The sequence below is a fragment of the Canis lupus genome, chromosome 2 (genome assembly GCF_003254725.2).
Source record: "Canis lupus dingo isolate Sandy chromosome 2, ASM325472v2, whole genome shotgun sequence".
In the NCBI taxonomy this organism is placed as follows: Eukaryota; Metazoa; Chordata; class Mammalia; order Carnivora; family Canidae; genus Canis; species Canis lupus.
This window is the reverse complement of record NC_064244.1, coordinates 32,297,714-32,315,079: the sequence shown is the minus strand read 5'-3', so window position 1 is coordinate 32,315,079 and position 17,366 is coordinate 32,297,714. Positions and strand designations below refer to the sequence as shown.

The 17,366-nt window shown below is 62.2% G+C and overlaps 1 protein-coding gene across 2 annotated transcripts in view; it reads right to left on the bottom strand.

Annotated features, from left to right (window-relative positions):
* The window catches only part of ADARB2 (adenosine deaminase RNA specific B2 (inactive)), a 337,693-nt gene that overhangs the window by 71,921 nt on the left and 248,406 nt on the right, over positions 1-17,366 (bottom strand). For both annotated transcript variants that reach the window (XM_049101369.1, XM_025445278.3), the window contains one exon: positions 10,739-11,613. In XM_049101369.1, the coding sequence (XP_048957326.1) occupies positions 10,739-11,613 (875 nt within the window). The remainder of the gene's footprint in view (positions 1-10,738; positions 11,614-17,366) is intronic.

Below are 17,366 nucleotides of genomic sequence, written 5' to 3'. Positions count from 1 at the left end.
CCTTTTACTGATTAATGAGAAATACTGCAACAAAGAATGGCATATTTTTTTTTTAAATCTTTTTTTTTTTTTAATTTTTATTTATTTATGATAGTCACACAGAGAGAGAGAGAAAGGCAGAGACACAGGCAGAGGGAGAAGCAGGCTCCATGCACCGGGAGCCCGATGTGGGATTCGATCCTGGGTCTCCAGGATCGCGCCCTGGGCCAAAGGCAGGCGCCAAACCGCTGCGCCACCCAGGGATCCCTAGAATGGCATATTTTTGATATTTGGAAATAAGGATTCTCAGGGCCCCAGGAGCATGCACGTGTTTATACCGGTGAGCACAGAGGATAGGAATGGAGAGAACTCCCCTCCTCCTCCTCTTCTTTTTTTTAAAAGATTTTTATGTATTCGACAGAGAGGAGAGAGACAGACAGAGCCAAGCAGGGTGGAGGAGCCAAGGGAGAGGGAGACGCAGATTGTGCACTGAGCAGGAAGCCCGATATGGGCCTTGAGCCCAGGATCCGGGATCATGACCTAAGCCGAAGGCAGATGCTTCAGTGACTGAGCCCCCAGGTGCCCATCCCCTCCCCTTCTATGTTTTTGCAATTTTGGTTTTTTGAGGATATCTGGTTAATTTCAGATAGGATACATGAATTTGTGGAAAACCCGCAAAGCTTTCAAATGATTTGACTAAATTGACTATAAGTAAAAATAATTTATTTGCTTACCCTGGGAGGCCCAGCTGCTGTTTCCCTTTCTCTAGGTTTTAGGTCATCCAGATTTTTCCTTGTCTCCTTCCCTGTCCTTAACAGAAAAAGAAGGCCAGGAACGGAGCGACAGACACTGCGGGCAGGGGCACAGCCGTTTGCGGGGAGCCCCGTCGCAGGCGGGCCCACTGCTGGGGCTCGGGCCCGTGCACACCACCCACTGCCAGCGCCACTTGCAGGTGACCATCGCAGAGTGCGGTCTCTGAGCTCGTTAAGGGAAGTGCTTGATCCATTTCTCCTTCCGTTACCGAGCTCATGAGAAGTGCCCCGGACTTAGCTGAGTTTACTCAATTTTTACTGGCTTTCCCCTCAGTTTTGATGAACTTTGGTGCCTGATCGCTTACTCTGGAGTCGCCCCCCCCGTTACACAATATTTAGGCGGCTGGCGTTGCATTGTCGGGAAGGATGAGGTCCAGGGCACACGAGGCACTTCTGTCGTCACCACGGCCCTGTGAGGGCGGTACCCCTCGTCGCCAACCTCACAGAACAGGCGGTGTGCCCAAGTCACACAGACGGCGCCGGCCGTGGGGCAGAGGCTCGGGCTCCCGCGTCCACGGCCACGGCCTCGACCACGGGGCCAGCCGGCTCCGCCACGGTCTGCTGAGTCCAGAGCACCTCCGTGGCTGCTTCTGGGGTCAGCGGGTGATTGTCCTTATACCCGGCGTAGTTTTTCTCATCACCCTAATACGTACTTCTAGTAACTAGGCAGAGGTGTGTGTGTGTGGCTGAGAACGGTCGCATAGGAAAATAGCTCAGCAGCCCAAGCCCGGAAAGCCGAATTGAGTAGGAGGAGAGGCTCGCGGCCCTGCTCCGTGGGGCTGCTGCTGTAGAATTGGCGGGAGGGCGGGCGTCGGGCCAGCTCAGGCCCCACGCTGCACCTGTGCCCCCGTGCGCACCTGCAGGGCCCCGGCCCCAGACACGATCCCTGCTCCCTCCGTGCCGGCCTTGATCAGGGAGTCTCTCAAAGACGGGCGCCGCGCACTCCAGAGACATTTTCACAAATGCAGATAAACCTCATGGTGGAAATGTTTATAAATCAGATGAGAATTGGGCTGGAGGCACAATGAAGTCATTTCCGTGCCCATGTGCCTGCCTGTCGCCTCTGGGAAGGTGGGAGCCAGGACCCAAGGCACCCTGCTGCGCGGCCCCCTCCCTGGCACCAGCCGTGCAGCGGGACACATTTTGGAGGAAGACGGCCGCACGCGCCACGGAGCAGGTGTTCAGCGGATATCCAGCAAATGGATTAATTATCAGTTTCATATTAATTAATTAGTGAATGACATGACGCATGAAAGAGGTCAGCCTCTCTTTTGGGTCAAATATATTGAAAATTATGACTGCTATTAGGTGCCGGGGGCAGTAACGTCTGAAGCAGTCACATGTGAACCCTGTGGGTCTGTCACCCTGTGCCTCTTAAAGAGAAACAGGCCTCAGAAGAGTCAGAATAAAAAGAATAAGAAAAGAGAATATTTGCTTTCATTGTGTACACACGCACTCCGTGTGTGCACGTGGACATTTATCGTCATAATTCACACCTGTCAATCCAGCTACTTTGATACGGATTCCTTCATTAAGATTTACAACCTTAACAGATGAGCCCTTGAGATTTCAAGGTGGATTATTTTCTGTGATTTTGCAGCTTTCCTTTTATAAGGAAAGTCGCCTCACGAAGCCAAACACATTTGCACAGAGTTAACATTAGCTTCACATTCGACCGTTTGGTTTCTCTACAGGATGTGTGGAACTTTTTTGTGCAGCTCCAGTGTGGAGGACGTCGTGCTCTCATTAACAAAGAGTGTTTATTTTGCGGTCTTAGTCCTCTCCCCTCAGCTTTTACCCAATGCTTAACACATCCCTATAATGGTGCAGTGAAACGTATCGTAATTATTTGTTTTCATTCCAAACCGTTCCCCAAGTTCAATTCTGAAATTTTCAGGTGACTAAGGATCATTCAGAGGACTTTGTGAAAATGCAACCCGAGATGTTCTGATGTGGCAAGTCTAGGCCGAGTGCCCAGTATCTGCATTTTAAGATGTGATGCGCAGGCAGATGCTATGCTGGGAATTACTGGGGCACAATTTGGGGAACCCATTGACCAGCCGTGAGCAATTCCCAGGAGGGAGGTCTTTATCCTATTCACCTCTGCGTATTCCTAGCACCTGGCACATCACCTGAGGCAGCGTATGCTCATTAAATACTTGTAAAATGGATGGAAGGATGGGTGGATGGACAGATGGATGGGCAGCTGGACAGATGGATACATAGATGGATGGTGGATAGATGGATAGATGGCTGGCTGGATAGATGGATGGATGCTAAGATGGGAGGATGGATACACTGATGGATGAATGGATGGATGGCTGGATGGCTGGACAGATGGACGGATGGACAGATGGATGGATAGATGGATACATGGATGGATGTATGGAGGGATGGTGGATAGATGGCTGGCTGGCTGGAGAGATGGAGAGATGGATAGACAGATGGATGGGCTGATGGACAAGTGGATGGAAGGATATATGGATACATGGATGGCTAGATGGTGGACAGATGGCTGGCTAGGTGGATGGATGGATGGACGGATGTTAAGAGGGGAGGATGGATATATTGAGGCAATGACGCATGGATGGACGGATGGATCCATGGAAACCAGTCTCTTTGCAAGTAGCCCTGACAGTTTACAAGTCATTTGTTGAGCTATGAACAAACTCTGGCAGTCATTTATGTCTTTTCTCAATTTAGGGAACATTTTGATATATCTTAAATCAGAATAAGCAAGTCTCTGCCTAGATAAGATATACTCTCTCGCTCCCCCCCCCCATTTTAAAAATCATCAAAGCAAAATTCGCACATCCTGATTATCTCATTGTTTTTGTAAGCAGCTCTTGCTTTGTTTATTCCATTTAGTGCATACAAGTCAGAGATACGTTTGCATCACAAATAAACTGCCTTCCAAGTGCCTTAACACTGAATTTGGATTTGAATGGGACTAAGTGGGTCTTCACATTTGGCTGTGTGGTTAATAGGACCATTCATAGTGTGTTTCCACGTATCTCCTATCTCCGTGACAAACGTAAACATAATTAACTCTTATTCAAAAGCTATTTGGTTGTAAAATCTAGTGATTTCTAAATGTGTCCCCCATATTAAGAAACTCCGATACACAAACATTCTAATCTGTGGAATGCCTATAAATTCAGCACCAACTCATTTCAGAATCATCCTTCGGTTGGCCCCGGGATTCAGGGCAGGAGGCTCCCAACAGTGGGCTTCTGTGAGAGACTCAAAGGTTGCCGCTCACTCTGCAATAATCCGACGGGCCGGAGGGAGTGCCCCGGCACCTCCACCAAGGCACTGGCCTCACTGTGCCGTTCTTGTGGCCCTCGCTCACGCGCGCTGTGACTTTAATGACTTCGTCCCGCCCACCCTCTGCTCACCAGAGCTCTAACTACTCAGAGCCTACTTAACGCTGTAAGCATCTAAAGGCTGGTTTTCGGCTTCTCCAGCACCTCCATCCCTTGAGATTCCGAACACACCGTGGGAGCCCTCTGGATGCTCGTTAAATGAATACCCTGGCCACGGAAGGCGGCTGACAGCAGCGGATGATGTACGAGCGCGCACGGCTATGGAAATGAAGGGTTTGAGGGCTCCTTGGAAATTTCTTCTTGTTATAAAATAAGAATGACCTTTGCAACTCCATTTAGGTTCAGCTCCTGGTGACTTATGAGGTGCTCCTCACGGAAAAGACATTTCCTGCACCCTGCTCCCCCTCTGAAGGCCGCGGGAGTTCTCTGTAGGAAAAAACCCGCCCCTTCTGAGCCCGCCGAGGGTTCCCTGCGTCAGGTGAAGTTTATGGCTGTCCTTAGTACCAGGAAGAATTACACCCGCTCCTGTGTGCCGTCCTCGGTGGCCGTGGCCTTTGTGTCCCGTGTGTGGCCTCCCTCTGCCGCCCGCCCCTCCCCGCAGGGGGCGCCCACATGGCCGGTGCGGGGATCCTCGCAGGACACTGGGAACCAGCAGCAGCAGGTCATGTAACTCGGAGCCTTTCCTCCCTCTCCCGTGAGGGTCTGTCCGGGAGCTTTCTACGAAGCGTGAGCCGACCTTCCCAGGTACGTGAAGGGGCCCCCCACGCACGGCGCTGGGCCGGGGTGGGCTTGTGGCCCCATAAATCTAGGAGCTGACCGCGCCGGGGCTTGGGCCAGGCACCGTGGAGCAACGGGTGGCCGGGCGCCGCGACGGGGACCTAGAGGCTCTGGTTCCCGTGTGTTGAGGCGAGTGGCCCGTCGAGCTTCTTCCGACCACGGGTTTAGGCGATGCCGTCCACCCCTCCCGCCTCCCGTCCCTCTCCTTGTCTCTCCGCCCTCGTCGAGGGGGCGCCGTGGGCCATTAGGACGGGGCCTGGCACCCGCTGTGCGGTCGGGGTTCCCGCTGTCCACGCTCTTGCACCACATTGCGGTCACTGTCTAGCTCCCATCTCACGCGCCAGGACACGTTAGGGAACGAGTCACGGAGTCACTCAAGGCAGCTGCTGGGACACTTACTCACAGGCTGGAGTCTGCTCCCAGCCTGCTCGGGACCCGGGGCCCACGCGGGCCTTGTCTGGGCCCTTCACGTTGCCGCCGAGGGAAGGCGCACGTCCTGCAGCATCCATTCAGGTGAGGAGACTCGTGGGAGCCAGTCCACACGGGGGAGCCCGCGGAGGGCGGCGGCTTCCAGACCCCCAGGCACCTCCTGGGCGCAGGAAGGCCGACACACGGTGACACCCACGTCTCCGCCAGCCATGCCAGCCATGCCAGCCGACGAGGACGCGGCCTGCACCTTCTGGCTCGTTCACCGGTGGGAGATCCTGGCGGCTCCCGCGCCCCGGGAACTGCGCTGCACATACTTTATCCTTTTATCAATCGTTCCTCGTGTCCAATTTCCATTCTTCAGATCACATTAATAAAATGCTCACTTTAACCTCCCTCCCAAATCCCTCTTCGGGGAACATACAGAAACAAGAAAGTCAGGTCCGACTGGTGGTGTGAGGGCTCCTCTAGAAGGTGCGGAGTTTTAACTCACGTGGGTTTTCCACTTGGGACGGCCGGCCGGACCAGGGCTCCTCCAGGACAGCCAGCCACAGTCGGGCCTGCAGGATGCTGCTCCCCGGGACCCAGCCCGGTGGACGGAGAGGCAGGGACCTCTGGCTGAGTGGACACGGAGCCGCTTTCCTCTCCTCCCCACCAGAGAGTCGGTTCCAGGTTCTAAATGGGCGCCCCGGGCGCGCTCCCTGCTGGTCCATGGGGACCTGGGCTGTGTGCCGCTGCGCGCTCATCCTGCTGCCCCCTGGGTCCCGGCCTGCGTGCTCGTCGCCATCACCCGCAGCCCCCGCGGGGGTGCAGATGCTGGATCCGAAGCACCGTCTTCTCTTGGGATCCCTCTGGTCCTTGCCTGCCCGGCTCCCCAGTGGCTGGGTCCCTCCCTGGCAGCCCCAGGGCCGGCCCGACGGCGTCACCGGACACCCAGCCCACAGCGGCCTCCAATCAGGGCTCACCCTGCGTCCCAGGGAACCCGCGCATCGGGCTGGGGTCTGCAGCGCTGCGGCCAGGTGAGGGTCTCTTGCACTGTCCGCAGGCCGCAGCCTCAGCAGAGCGGCGCCCCCCGGGTGCTGGCTGACCACGTGCGGCTCAATCAGAGCCCCCCACCAATTCACCAGCGGTTTGTAAACATGCTCCATCCGCCCCAGCCTGGATCTTCGCTGCTTTTTCTTTCCTATGCCTTCCTGGACCCTTTCCCAGGGACGTGACTTCGGGTCTAGACTGCTGTTCCTGCGTGTGGGGCCCACGGAGCTGTAGGACTCTGTCCAGACGACACCCAGGGCTTGCCCCAGGCTGGACCCACGGCCGCTGGCACAGTCTGCCCTGGCTGTGCCCTCCTGTGTCCCCAGAGCCGTGTGGGAAGGCGTGGGCGTCTGCTTTGCGTGTCCCCGGGGGAACCGGCGTGGACAGTGTCCAGCCATCTCAAAGCCACGTGGGTATGATTTATTTCCACTGCTGTTTCCAATTTACGCCTATTTAAGGTCTGAGGGCCCCAGCCCTGCTGAGTTGTTGCGGCGACAGTAATTAGCGGTTTCGCGTTGGGGCAGTTAGGAGGCCACCCTACGGACAGAGCGTGGAGAAACACAACCTGGGAAGCGGCCGGAGGCGGCTGGGGGTGACCTTGCGGTTTGGGGAAGGACGGCGCGGGGGCCTATTAGCGTCCCGCCGCACAGCTGTGGAGAAGGCCCAGCGGTCCCCCCGGCCCCATTCTGCAGCTAATTCCGGGGGCAGGCTCCATGAAATGGGGCTGCGCACCGGCGCTCTGCTCCACATCGGCTGCTGAACGCGGAAACTTAAAGAAAAAAATAATTGCTCCTGTCCATCGTGTCCTAGAGTCCCAAGGTTCCTCCTGTCTCAGCCACAGTGGCACACGCGGGACCAGAGCTGGGCAAGGACCCCCGAGGGTGCGGTTGGAGCGACGCACCTGCGGGAACACGTTTAGGTGATTCTCCCTCTTACTCTAAGGGAAAAACTAATCTTTGAGACACGTGGAAATTAAAACAAAGCAAAACAAAGTTAAATACAGTGAGTGTGAGAGAGAAGCTCACACAAGTCAGTAAATGTCCTTGTCTTCACCGGAGGGGCTGTTTCCTGAAATCACGCGACTTTGACCCACTCTCCTTTTACAGGCGTCGCCGGGAGAGCCGCCTTTGCCGTTGAATCTAATGTTTTCGTGAAGTCAGCAATTCTCGTGCTGGGGGTGGGAAGTAAAGGCCTAACAGAGAAGGATTTTGTGACTTTATCTTACTTTATGATAACACTCCCAGGGAATGAGCATTTGGAGGTTACCTCCCGACCAGCCCACTGTAAGTTGAAAACATCCTTACGTCCAAAGTGCCTCTAACGCCCGTGACCTGGAACGTGCCAGCTGGGCCCGGCCGACCTGGCTCGTGCTCACAACCCTCACGTCGGCCTGCGGTTGGGATGAGGCCCCTAACGCGGAGCCTGCTTGATGCTCGGGTGTTGACGGTCTCACACGGTGTGTTGAAGGCGGTGCTCAACCTGAAGAGTGGATGGCGGTGCGGGTGCAGGACGGTGGTCCCTGTGCCCGCGGTTCCTCCCGTGATCGCAGGGCGACTGGGAGCCGCTCACGAGCGAGGACTGTCCCGCCTGCCGCTGGCCCGGGGCGAGGTCTATGTTCAAAGTTCACAGGATGGCATCTGCTGAACGTGCACCGCTGATGCGCCCCCGTGAAGCCTAAACACGGTCACGGCGAACCATCTCAGGTTGGGCACCGTGCGTGGATCCTGACACGGTCTCTTCGTTCCTTGAAGGTACCTTGTAAGCTACAGGACCCCTGTGCGGAGGAGAGGCGCCAGGCACAGGCCAGGGAAGGGGCCTGCTGCCTCCGGGTCTGTCGCCGTCCTCAGCAACGGACTTACAGAGTGCGCAGCCTGTGCGCCTGTGTGATGTCCTAGCCTCCCCCCGAGGTCTGCACCGCGTCTTAGTGGAATACAATCTTGGTCCGAGACCTAAAGCCTGATCTCGGGAAAGCGAAGGAAGGAAACTAGCCCAGTTCTGAGAAACGCGCCCGATAAAGGAATCGGTGAAAACCCGATCCCGGAGGAGTCTCAGCCTTGGGTTTTCATTTTGCGGAGGCTACTGCTCTTCACTGGAGGCAGAAGCAAGTGTGTGAAGGTTGCCTTTCCAGGTGGACAGCGTGGAGAAGCACGCGCTCCACACCCCAACAGGGCCGGTACTTGGGCCACCCAGACAGGGTCCCCGCAGGCCTAGAGCTCGGGGCGCAGGGCGGCTGTGCTCCCCGCATGGGTGCTGGGGCAGAGCAGGGCTGGGGCGCGTGGTCCTGCGCTCGGGGCCGGAGGGTGCAGGTGAGGCGACCTGCAGGGTCCCGCTCTGCACACCGGCACCTGCTGGACGGGTGTCTCGCGTGGGGCCCACCGCGGCCTTGGAAGCCGCTCCCCGTGGGACCGCGTGGGACCACACAGCTTCTCCTTCGCCGCGTGTCAGTCCACAGGAGGCTTCCCGCAGAGGGCCCCGAGCGTTCACAGCCCGCGGGGACGGGCCCCGGGACCCTCCACGCTCACCCCGAGCAGGGCAGGGCGCCGTCCTCCCCGCGGGCCCGGCTGGGCTGCCTGCGCTCTCCGTCACCCGACTCCAAGGCCGGCTCTAGGGGACGGGCTGCCTTCCCGGTCAACCGCTGCTACTCAGCAGGGGCAAGGGCGCTGCCCCGCCCCCCACCCCGGGGTCGCCTCAGCCAAGGAGAAGGCCTCCGGCCGCAGCACGCTGACGCCTTCCGACCGCCAGCCCCGTGGGCGCGGGGGGGCGGGGCAGAGGCCAGGCGGAGGGCGCTCCTGGGTGGTGCTCAGACACGCGGGGCCCATCCTGCGTGGGGCCGCTCTGCCCTCCCTGTCGGCAAGGCCGAGCCACAGACCCTGAGACGCGGCACAGAAAGGAACAGGACGGGGGGGGGGGGGGGGGGGGGGGGGGGGGGGGCGAGGGGGGCGAGGGGGGAGGAGGGGTGCAAGACCTGCACCCCCCCCAGGGGGTCGGGTGGGTCATGGAGGTTAGGGGCAGCGCACCTGGACAGGTGGGGGAGGACAGAGCAGGGGTGGGGGAGGAGGGAGCAGGGGTGGGGAGGAGGGAGCAGGGCCGTGACCCCCAAGACAGGGGTGAGGAGGAGAGTGCAAGGCTGTGCACCCCTTCCTTCCTCCCCCCAGGGTTCAGGTGCGTCATGGAGACTAAGCGCTGCACACCTGGACACGTGAGGGGGGAAGAGGCAGGGCCGTGACCCCCAGGACAGGGGTGGGGAGGAGGGAGCCGGGCTGCGCACCCTCCCCCCGCCCCCCTGCCTGGTGCTCAGGGTGGGTCATGGAGGCCGCGGGCGCGCACCTGGACAGGTGAGCGTGGGGTGAAAGGCGGGGCCGGTCCAGGCGCCTCCAGGTGCTCAGGAGCTCCAGGGCCGCGCGGACCGAGGCCGGGGCGGCGGCGGAGCAGGAATTCCCGCTCGGGCCTCGCGGTGGGTCCGACGACCCCGAGCCCCACCTGCCGCTGAACCAGGAGCCCACGAGCGGGGCGTCCTGTCGCGGCTCCGCCCCGGGGTCTGCACGGGGGGGGGGGGGGGGGGCCCGCCGGCCCCGCCCCCGCCCCCCAGCCCCCCTGCGGCTCCAGGGGCGCCTGGACCCGAGCGCCTGGGGCTGGGGACCGGGCACGGGCCGGCCGCGCACGCGCACCGACCTGGGCCCCAGCGTGAGCCGCAACCCCGCGCCGCGATCCTAGCGGCCGGGACATGACCACCACGCGACTGCGACGTGACCGCTGCGTGACCACTGTGTGACCACCGTGTGACCACCGCGTGCCTGCTGTGCCCACCGCGTGACCACCGCGTGCCCGCACGCCTCCAGCCGCACCTGTCGCCGAGCCCTCCGCCCCACGCATCCCGGGCCCTGCGTCCCCCAGCGGCCCCGACACGGGATGGGCGGGCTCAGGGGCCTGTCCCCGAAGCCCAGTGGGTCCCAGCCCCCACGGGCGCTGACGGGCCTGCTGGAGGCGCGGGGCCCCCGCCATAACCCCTGGGACGGCCGCTGCCCCCCGTGACCCGCACGCCAGGTGGGTGTGGACGCTCTGCACACTCACAGGCTTGCTCTCTGCGGCCGCTGGGAAGTCGCTCCTGGCGACGAGTACGAGGCCGGGGCGGGGCAGGGGGGGTTGGGGGTGGGGGGTGGTCGGCACCCGGCTGGGGCGGAGGAAGGCAGGGGGAGCGAGGGAGGTGGGTCGGTGTCTGGCCGTGGCACGGGGGGAAAGGGAGGGGTGGGGGGCCGGGAGTCAGCGCCAGTTTGGGGTGGGGGGGGCGTCGGCGCCCGGCCGGGGCAGGGGGGGCGAGGGGGTGTCGGGGGTCAGCGCCCGGCCGCCCCACCCCCGCCCCCGCCGCCCGCCGCCCTCGCGTCTCACCTGGGGCAGCAGCGGGCTCCGAGGCCTGCTGGGCGCGTGGCCGGGCAGGCGGATGTCGAAGAGGGCCTGCAGGGCCGCCCGCGCCGCCTGGCCCTTGGCCAGCTTCTTGCTGCGGCCCGAGCCCTCGAACGTCCTGCCGTCCACGCTCACGGCCATGACGAAGCCCTTGGCGCGCTGGCCGTCGGCAGGCTCGGCGAGGCACACGTAGCGCAGGCCGGAGCGCAGCTCGTTGAGCACCACCACGGGGTTGCGGTCGCGCGGGGCGGCGCCCACCAGGTCCAGGGGCGGGCAGAGCAGCCGCCCGCGCCGGCAGCCCGAGCCCAGCAGCGCCGCGTCCGCGGGGCAGCGGCCTGGGAAGGCCTCCGGGGGCGCCGCGGGCTCGAACTGCTTGAACAGCGTGTCGGGGAAGTCGGCCTGGTCGGAGGTGAAGTCCGGGGACGGCCCCACGCCGCCGCCCATGGCCAGCTGAGCCTGGCAGGCGTTGGGGAACTGCACGAAAGACCGCAGGGCCAGCTCCGCTGCCCGCATCTTGGCTTTCTTTTTGGTGGGCCCGGTGCCCTCGAAGGTGAGGCCGTTCACCTCCACAGCCACGGCGAACACGGGCGCGTGCACCGGGCCGGTCTGCGACACCATGTGGTACTGCAGGCCCGGGCGCAGGTCGTGCAGCTGCACCAGCGCGTTCTTGGGCGCCACGGACCATGACAGCTTCTTCCAGATGAGCTGCAGCTGGCACAGGTGGCTGCCGTTGCCCTCCTCCAGGGGCCGCTTCCTCTTCACGCTGGGTGCGCCCCCCCGGGCCCTGTCGCCCGCGGGCAGGGGCCGGGCCTCCAGGTTGCTCACGTTGCGGTTCTCTTTCACGTCGGCGCTGCTGGTACCTGCAAGTGAGAAAGACAGCCGTGACCCAGGGCCCTGGCAGCTCGCTACCGGCCACATGCAGGACGGGGGGCTCCAGGGCGCAGCTCGGCCTGGCCCGAACCGAAAGCCAGCCGGGAGGAGCACCCTGGGCGGGCACCTGCGGAGACACGTGTGATGCCGCAGCTCCAGACGGGGGCCACCTGCCCGGAGGCAGAAGGACCCGCGTCCTGGGGCAGTTCTTGCACAGACGCATTTCAGAGCAGAAGGTGTTGGGGGCATGTGGGGGAGCACAGCACCCCTGGCACGGCTGCCATCTGTGGCCCTGGGCGCCGGCTGTGATGTCTGGGGCTGAGGCCAGCCGTCCGAGGCCCTGCATTCCCGTGTCCCAAAGCCGCCCCAGAGCAGACCAACAGGCAGCCCAGCCCTTCTATGAGGTTTGGGGTGGGGGTATGTAAACTGTGATGTCTTACACGACAGGGCGCACACTAATGTCATGAGCATGAGTTACATCTGTGTCCGTCAGCGTGGGTGAATCTCAGGAACACGCTAGATGGTGAACAACACGCAGGTAAGGGTATAGGGACTTTAAATGACACAGACAAATGGTGTGGTCACACGTGGGTGGTAAAGGTTTGAGACATCTGTACTGCCCCCGAGACACATGGAGGAAAATGATGCGGGCTCAGGGGCCGCTCTGTGTCTACGGTCCTTCCTTCCTTCCTTCCTTCCTTCCTTCCTTCCTTCCTTCCTTCCTTCCTTCCTTCCTTCCTTCCTTCGAAATGATACAAAGTAAATTCGGCAGAACTGTTTTCTGCTAACCGTGGGTGGTACACGTGTGCTTCGTGGACTGGCCATCTTGGGGCACCTGCAGCCGATAACGCGGCTCTGTGCAGGAGATCTCAGGTGTGGTCGCTTCGGGTTGAGAGTCCCGATGGCCCCACGGGTGAACATGCTTCCGGGGCGCTGACCCCTCGGGCTCCCCTGGAATCCCCCGAGGTGGAGGTGGGTGCCGCAGGTGCCTCACACCTTCACCGAGCTGCACATCCTATTCCTAAAATCCACCCTGTGTGGGGATCGCAGCACCATGTTCTGGAAGGAACGAGGCTCAAGCAGGGAGGCGCTGGATCTGGGCTCGGTGGTTGGGGCATTGGCGTCCTGGGAACCTTTGCAGCCACTGTAAGGGCTGATTTTATGGAAGCAGAATCGCCCCATCATCTTCTGGGCTACCTCCCGGGGACCCCTGTGCTGGGCTCTGGGTGGCCTGAGGATGCTGAGCGCGGTTGGCCCTCGGTTCTGACAGAGGTGGGAGGCAAGGTGGCCGCCCGGGGCCAGGCAGGGCCCATGCAGATCCCCGGGAGTCGGGAGTCACTTGGCTCCCCTTGAGCATGTGGAGACTTGGGGTGCTTCTTACAGCCAGCCCATAGCTCCTGAACAGACATCCGGTGGGCTCCCTGAGCTCTGCCCCGGGCCGGCAGCAGTAAGAGCCGTAGACCCTGCGACCTCGCCCCTGGGGCGTTGCTGGCAGAGAACGTACTGGTAAAGTGCGAGGTGCCCACGGGAGGGGTGCCCTCTCTGGGGGCCGCGTCCTCAGGGCTCCTGTGCCAGCCCCGGGGTCAGGTGCGGGGGGAGGTGTTTTCCGTCTGCTAAAACCCCAACCGCTCAACGATGGATCCTTGGGTCCGTGTTTCCTCGGGCAGTTTGCTTCTGCGTGACGCGTGGTGGTAGGTTTGCGGCCGTAACTTTGCTCAAAGGCGTGATGCCGAGGGTCCTTCAGCGGGAGGCGGATGCCGTCCCTTTACAGGCTGCTGTGGTAGAAGGACTTACCTCCCAGATACCAAGCAGTTAATCTCTGCCTCTTTTGTTAATCGTGACGCATCTGAGGGACAGAGAGCCAAGAGCTGTGCCTTTCGGGGTATTTCAGGCCCGGAGATAGTAGATCAGATGAACCATGCATGCAGTTTCTCAAATTGAAGGCAAAGATGGGGAAAAAAACCCAACCCAGGAGCCGCAGGGTAGACCGCGTAGAAAACTGCTGGGGCTGCTCTAAATCCGAACTGGTTCCCGGAAGGCGGGGCTCGGTGAGCAACTCTCCTGCCTTCGAGGTACAAAGGTTCCTCTTGGAGGAACAGCCCTGCGGCCCGACCTCCCCCACCTGCACGGAACTGGTTCTCTGTCCTCTTGCCCGGCTCCCCAACACCCACGGCTGCCGCCGTGACCGCTGCCCGGGGCCCGAGCCGGGGCGACCGCGCTGCGGCAGGAAGGCCGCTTGCTTCCTTGTTAACCAACAACTAATAATTGATGGAGAAGGCGGGCATCTGGGCCGCATCCTGGACACCCTGGCCACAATCCCTGGTTTCTGCAGACGCGCAGGCCGGGCGTTGGGCTCCCGTGCACACGGCCGAGTGTTCTTTCACTGGCCCGTAGGGTCCGGGGGGCGGCGGTCACTTTGCCAGCTCGGGGCTCCTGCTCGTGCCTCTCGGGTGGGAGTGACCAGGGGCAGGTCCTTCACATGCCCAAACTCTGTTTTCTTAAAATGTCACACATCAGTGTTCAGAGCACGTGCCTTCTGACGTTATTTTGAGCGTGAACCAAAGGAGCCAGGCCCCCGACACACAGGAAGCATGTTTCTCTGTGTGTTTTGAGACCGGCAGGAGACAGAGGCAGTCCCTCCTACGGACTAGCCCAGGGCCCCCAGGACACTGTCACCGTCTGAGCCCGGCGCCCACCCCGCATCTCCCCTCCGACAGCAAGGCGGACGTTGGCCCCACCCTCCCAGCTCCCCAGAGCCCACAGCCTTGGGTAAATGGCCTTGGTCTCTTGGGAGGCCCAGTCCAGTGGGACACAGACAGATGCCCTGTCTGTCGCCAGAGGATGGTGGCGAGGGCCCGGGGAGGCCACCTGGCGAAGAGACCAGCCCGCAGGCCTGGCGCCGCCTAAAGATCGGGAGCCCGCGCTGGAAGATCGGCAGCCTACGCTGGAAAGCCTCCGGCCCCTTCGCCAGGTCCGGGCCATCTCGCTACTGTCGTTCCACACGGACTTCCCACGGGACTCCAGCTCTGACCCTGCAAACTCACATTTCCTTCTTCCACGTGGAAGGTACTAGGTGCATCGCCGTCCCTCCCGACCCAGGGAGTGGCCCTCACTGTTAGCTCCTGGGCTTCCCGTGCTCTGTCGTCAGAATGACCCGGACATAAGAGGTCAGGAGGCCACAGAGAGCCTCTTTGTCGTCATGCAGGCCGCGGGGTGCCTGGCCCTGCACGTGCTCCCTTGGGCCCAGGCCCCGCGGGATCCAAGCGCACAGTCGTGGGTTACCCTTGGGGATGTGGGGGGACACAGATGCTCCTCGTCCAATCTGCCCTGGGGGCATCACCGCTCGGGCTGGTCGCAGGCCTCAAACCTTGTACCCTGTCCACTGGGTCACCCGATGTGGGCAGCAGGCTTGCTCCGATCCGGAGTCGTCCTGGAGCTTGTCCGGTGCTGACCCTGCAGGCTGACCTGCATTCCTCGCTGCTCAGACTCGGTCTTCTCCGGGGACTGTCCCAGGCCTCATGGAGGGGACGCTGTGGGTGAGCGCAGGTGGGACTTGGGCTCTGGGTGCGGGGGGCGACGGGTGTGCAGAGCCGGCTGCTGGGTGTTGTGCGTGGCTCAGGGGAGACCCGGGAATCTGTACACAGTGATCCGTGAGCGCTGCGGCCTCCCAGGCTGTGTGCTCCCTGAGCACTGTCACCCCCGTGGCCATAGCGGCGGCCGCCCACCCACCTGCCAGGGCTCTCCCTGGGGTCGGGGGGCAAGATTTGGCACTAGAATCTTTATGATGTGATAAAAATGATTTGTTTCTGAGACTGTATTTGTTGTACACTCGGAACAGCCCGACCGGACGGGTCACACTAGGTTATAAGAATTAGTGAGTCCTTTAATTCCACCCTGGAGCTCATTCTCCCAAATAATTGCTTTTCTCCTCAGTCATAACTCAGAGACTCTCAGGACACAGGGCCTCGAGCCACTCGCAGGAAACTCCCGTCGCCGCGGGAGGCGCCGCCGCGGGTCACCAGTTGGGTCGGGTCAGGTCGGCTGCACCGCTGCAGGGTCATGCACGTGCCGGTCGGCCGGCCCCGCCCCACCCCGGGCCCCGCCCCTCCTCAGTCCCCGCCCCGCCCCGCCCCAGTCCACGCCCCTCCCTCCTCGGCCCCGCCCTCTCCCGCCTCGGCCCCGCCCCCTCCGCGCCCCCGCCCCCGCCACGGCCTGTGTCTGCGCAGGCGCACGGGGCGGGGGCGGCCGCGGATGGGGCAGAGCGGGTCCGACACCCCGGGGCGCGCATCCTCGCGGGCTGGGACCGGCACGTCCACGCTGCGGCCTCGGCGAGCGGCTCCGGGGGCACGTGAGCGGCCGGCGGGCGAGGACCCGGCCACCGTCCACGAGGGAGCCGCCGCCCCGCCCCGCCCCGCCCCGCCCGGCTCGCGTGGGGCTCGCGTCCCGTGGCCCGCAGGTGCCCTCCTCGGCCGGGCCGCGTCCTCCCTCCGGCGCCCCCGACCCCGCGGCCGCCTTCGAGGCCCAGCGCGTGCGGCCTGCACCCCGGGACGAAGCGCGGGATTTTGCGTGTGTGCGCGTGTGTGCGCGTGTGTGCGCGTGCGTGTCCGCGCCTGGAACTTCGCTTGCCAGGGAGTCGGACCGCCCAGGCCGAGGGCAGGCCGGCTGCGCGGGGCAGGTGTGGGCGAGGCCCCGGCGTGAGCCCTCGTGTGGCCCGGGTCGGCCGCGGGCGCGGAGGCCCCGGGCAGCGCCACAGTCGCCCGCGGCTGCCCAGGGGACCTCGGGGCAGACCCCACCCCCACCCCCACCCCCACCTCCACCCCCCCGGGCTCCGGGGCGCCCACAGCCGCCGTGTCCGCGGGCTCGGGCTCGGCTGCAGGGACACGCGGGCGTGGACGCGGGGCCGCGGAAGCCCACGCAGGCTGCAGGCGCGACCTCGCCGCGAAACGGGCGGAGCACCCCGTGTAATAGGCCAGACACACCGAGTCACGCGGCTTAGGAAGCAAGGGAGGCTTCAAGGCAGGTTCACACTCGCTTCTACCTGCCTACTCTTCTGCTTGCACAGCTGTGTGCGTGCACGCCCAGCCTCCCCCCTCCCCCGCACAGGTGCGTGCACGCCCAGCCTTCCCCCCTCACACGTGCGTGCACGCCCAGCCTTCCCCCCCCACACAGGTGCGTACACGCCCAGCCTCCCCCTCCCCCCGCACAGCTATGTGCACGCCCAGCCTTCCTCCTTGTACAGGTGTGTGCCTGCCCAGCCTTACCCCCTGCACAGGTATGTGCATGCTTAGCCTTCCTCCCTGCACTAGTGAGTGCAGGCCCACCCTGCATCCCTGCACAGGTGTGTGCACGCCCACCCTTCCTCCCTGCACAGGTGTGTGTATGCCCACCCTTCCTCCTTGCACAAGTGTGTGCCCACCCACCCTTCCTCCCTGCACTGGTGTGTGCACGCATACAGCACACATCACACTTGTCATACACACCCTGCTCACACCACCCACTTCTCTTCCACGTCCCAATGGTGCTTGGATTACAAATTGCTGAGACCCAGTACTCAGCACGACCAGAAGTTGAAGACGAGGACGTTACGTGGAGGTCTGAACAGTGCATGAGAATAGGGTTTCCCAAGAAGATTTTCTAAGCACCGCAAAGGCTCTCCCACGCCGTCCTTGCCTGTAGGCTCCCACCCGTTAGCCAGCGAGCTGAATTAGGGGAGATGGCCAGCTTGTGCGTTTACTCTGTTCCA